Raw genomic sequence first — 4,315 nt, 5'->3', positions numbered from 1 at the left:
GTGCCACCAGTGTGATTAATCTGCAGCACAGAAAGCCCATTTGGACTCCCACCTAGCAACACACACCGGTGAGAAACCCTACATGTGCGGGGAGTGCGGGTACAGGACAGCTTGGAAGCCTGACTTATCCAAACATATGCGAACTCATACTGGTGAAAAACCCTTCAAGTGTGACCAGTGTGACTATTCAGCAGCAGAAAAATCCTCTTTGGACTTTCATCTAACAAAGCACACTGGAGAAAAACCCTACATGTGTGGGGAGTGTGGGTACAGAGGAGCTCGCAAGTCTCATTTATCCAGACACATGAGAACTCATACTGGTGAAAAACCCTTCAAGTGTGACCAGTGTGAGTATTCAGCAGCACAAAAATGTGATTTGGAGAAACATGTAACAAAACACACCGGTGAGAAGCCCTACATGTGTGGGGAGTGTGGGTACAGGACGTGTCAGAAATCTACCCTATCCCGACACATAAGAATTCATACCGGAGAAAAACCCTATAAGTGTGACCAGTGTGGCTATTCTGCAGTTAGGAAATCCCAGTTGGACTCCCATCTGGCAACACACACCGGTAAGAAACCCTTCATGTGTGGGGAGTGCGGGTACAGGACAACTCAGAAATCTACCTTATCTGAACATATGCGAACTCATACAGGAGAAAAACCCTACAAGTGTGACCAGTGTGACTATTCTGCAGCATACAAATCCTCGTTGGACTTTCATCTTACAAAACACACTGGTAACAAACCCTATAATTGTGGGGAGTGTGGGTACAGGACAAGACACAAGTCAGACCTATTGAAACATACGAGAACTCACACAGGAAAAAAACCCTACAAGTGTGACCAGTGTGACTATGCTGCTGCACAGAAATTCAATTTTGACCGACATCTAACAAAACACACTGGCGAGAAACCCTACATGTGTGGGGAGTGTGGGTTCAGGACAGCTTGCAAGTCTGACTTATCCCGACATATGAGAACTCATACTGGTGAAAATCTCCACATGTGTTGTGAGTGCGGATACAGGACAGCTCGCAAGTCTGACTTATCCCGACATATGAGAACTCATACTGGTGAAAAACCCTACAAGTGTGACCAGTGTGACTATACTGCTGCAGAAATCCACTTTGGATGACCACATGACAAAGCACACTGGAGAGAAACCCTACATGTGTGGGGAGTGTGGGTACAGGGCAGCTCGGAAATATACCTTATCCGAACATATGCGAACACATACAGGAGAAAAACCCTACAAGTGTGACCAGTGTGACTATTCTGCAGCAAACAAGTCACACCTATCCAAACATATAAGAACTCACACTGGAGAAAAACCCTACAAGTGTGACCAGTTTGACTATACTGCAGCACAGAAATCCGCTTTACACAAACATCAAAGAGCAAAACACGGTATAGAGTAACCCTAGATGTACGGAGAGTGTGGTTACAGGGCAGCTCACAAGTCTCACTTCTCCGTACATATGAAACTCATACAGGGGAAAAACCCTACAAGTGTGACCAGTGTGACTATTCTGCAGCACAGAAATCCTCTTTGTACCGACATCAGACACAACACACTGGTGAAGAACCCAGTGTGTTTGACAATGTGGGTTCAGGAAATATGAAAGGTCTAAACTATCCGGGAATGTGAGAACCCACACAGATGACAAACCCCACAAGTGTGACCAGTGGGTTATTATACAGCGCGTAAGGCCAGACTACCCAACAAGATTAGTAAATAAATAAACGAAATAAGAATATACGTATGACCAGTTTGGATGATAAATAAGAAGATTTGTTTGATCATAGATAACGCAGTTTAGAAGATAGTATTTGTCCCTTTTAGCCTTGAACCAAAGTCTTTAGTTGTTCTTGCAAAGAATTGTGACATCTTATCTGACCAAGGATAGTATTAGCATCCGTCCATTTCGAAAGCTGATGGCAGCACTCTGGATAAGGGCGGTTAGATCGCTAGAATAAAGTAGAAGCCGTTTAATTGCACACCCAATTTTTGCCAGCACATCTCGTGCAATTATCCGGATGGTGCAACAAAGCGAATCTATTCAGCTGGACCGCATCACTACAGGGCTTCGGGATTCCGTGCAAATAGCAGAAGTGTGCGATTATCTGTTGTGCAATTAACTGGCTTCTACTGTACAAGTAGAATGTGTAGGAAGATCTTGCCAAACTTATTTGCAAAGCAGCAAGTTCTTCTGAGTCATTATTACCATGGATCTAGGATATTACAAAAAAATTGTACCGACAATGTCTCCGCACACTTACACACTTGAATTGGTATGGATACTTTAAAGTATTAGCACTAACCAAGGAGACTAACAAAGAACCTTGCACTATCACACGCTATTGATATGTTCACGTTTGGAAAAACATGTACCCACTATTAAATGCACTACTGTTACGGTGAATCGGTGTTGTATTCTATTATGTAATGCAGTATGCAACGTGTATATGCAGCTGTATGTTTGAAGTTTTCTGTGAGTTTTAACAGTGCTCTGCTTTATGGTTCAAACGTGTAACAATTTTGTTCATAAAAGCTCAGCAAACTGGGAGAACTGGTTTCCGTTTGTTATTATTATTAAAATGTGAAAAACGTACTTTTTTTAATCATTAATTTCTCTGAGGTATAGACTTACATTTAGGTTTTAAGGCATAACAGTTTTTTATTGTAGAGTTGATATGAAGGGATAGCTTTGATTCTACCTCATTGTTAATTGTAAAAATAAGGGAGCGATTTGCGTACTGAATTGTTCCTTGAAGTGACAATTGCATATATTGAATACATGTACTGCAGTTGTAACAGACGGGGTGAAATGTATTGCAATCACGATGAACACTAGTAGTAATTCCCAACCTCAAAAAAGACTTTGATAATGCAAAATAAATATACAATAGCGTTAAGATCGCAATTTTACTACACATTTATTCCTAGCGCAACTCCGTCAATCTGCGATCTGTTACTGAGGTCACGAGCTGAGGTAATCAAGTTTTCATGGTCTTTGACCTTTCACCTTCGCACAACCCCGGATGTGAAGACTGCACTGCGGTGTTTCCCTTTGTACCAGTACGAAAGAAAGACGCGGTTTTACGACACTGCTAGACAACAAGGACGAGGTAAGAGTGTCAACCGCCTTATAGAGTCTTTGTCCTTGTTTAAAGAGTCGTGAATGAAACTCCTTTATCTGTTTTAAAGATATTTTGCGATCGTCTGCGGATGGGTGGGGAGGGGGGCAATGCTCTGTCCACAGTCATTTTAAAAAACACTAAAAATACGCTAAAAAGCAGTTGATTAACCATTTGGATGTGATTTTCGAAACGTTTTAAGTGTCAAGAATATACCTTTCATAAAGAATTTTATAGATATTATATTTTAAACACATCTGCCCATTCCTGGCGAAATGTAGGGGATGCTACCTGAAACGTCTGGCCGTTTCCAAAATTATATCCAGTTGCTTGACAAACTGCTTTTAGCCTTTTTAGGCAAATCTGATTACCTGAATGTGTAACTTTCATTGACACTTAAAAACAACAATACGGTAAAATTTTTGGATATTATTTTGATTTTTTTTAGCTGTATCATGCAATGCATACCAGAAGTTTGAAAACCAAGTTGAAGTTTAAATTTGGACTAATATTGTAACGTTAAGTTTAAGTCTAAATGTATCACCCTTCCCACAGAGGAACTAGAAGCATGTAGCAATAACGTCAACATAGGAAATATAGTCACACCAGAAAAAACAACAACTCAGTAATACACACTGGTATCGTGTTACTGGGGCCGTGTCTACAACCATTTATTCCGTTGGGGCAACACATCTGTCAGGGTTAAGTCTTTTCCATCTGATGTTTTTTATTCCACAGCAGAAAAGCAATGGCAGATCCCAGTACAGAAGGTCTCCATCCTGGGCTCCTTGGGAACGAGACTGAAGGTCTGCGTCCTGGCCACCCTGGGAATGAGACTGAAGATCTTGACCCCGGCCACCCTGGGAGCAACACTGAAGGTCTGGGCCCTGGCCACTCTGGGAACGAGACATACAGTAGGGAGGACCAGACAACTGCTACCGGTAAGCACGCCTTTCTAGAATTGGCTGCTGCAAAACCACGTAAGTCTCAAGGGCAAGGCTCTTATGTCTAAATATCAGATAACACAATGCAAATGTAAAACAGCTAGATATAGCAAAAGTATCATGCCTTACCTGGTTTACCAACTCAATAAAAAATTGTTAGCACCAACAATAATCATTTGAACCAGCACATATAACGTTATATATGATAAAGCCTTACACAAATAGTCATT

At 41.5% G+C, this 4,315-nt stretch overlaps 2 protein-coding genes across 2 annotated transcripts in view; both read left to right on the top strand.

Moving 5' to 3' along the window:
• The first annotated feature begins 6 nt into the window (after positions 1-6).
• LOC118408908 (zinc finger protein 525-like) lies at positions 7-2,426 on the top strand. The gene has a single exon (XM_035809766.1). It carries the CDS (start codon positions 83-85, stop codon positions 1,136-1,138), a length of 1,056 nt encoding a protein of 351 aa, XP_035665659.1. The 5' UTR covers positions 7-82; the 3' UTR covers positions 1,139-2,426.
• Positions 2,427-3,889: 1,463 nt separating this feature from the next.
• The window catches only part of LOC118408907 (gastrula zinc finger protein XlCGF57.1-like), a 5,136-nt gene continuing 4,710 nt past the window's right edge, over positions 3,890-4,315 (top strand). The window contains exon 1 of the mRNA XM_035809765.1: positions 3,890-4,121. Within this exon, the coding sequence (XP_035665658.1) occupies positions 3,890-4,121 (232 nt within the window). The remainder of the gene's footprint in view (positions 4,122-4,315) is intronic.

This window comes from Branchiostoma floridae, unplaced genomic scaffold (genome assembly GCF_000003815.2).
Source record: "Branchiostoma floridae strain S238N-H82 unplaced genomic scaffold, Bfl_VNyyK Sc7u5tJ_490, whole genome shotgun sequence".
NCBI classification, from domain to species: domain Eukaryota; kingdom Metazoa; phylum Chordata; class Leptocardii; order Amphioxiformes; family Branchiostomatidae; genus Branchiostoma; species Branchiostoma floridae.
Note: the sequence above shows the minus strand (reverse complement) of the source record. Positions and strands in the feature narration are given on the sequence as shown.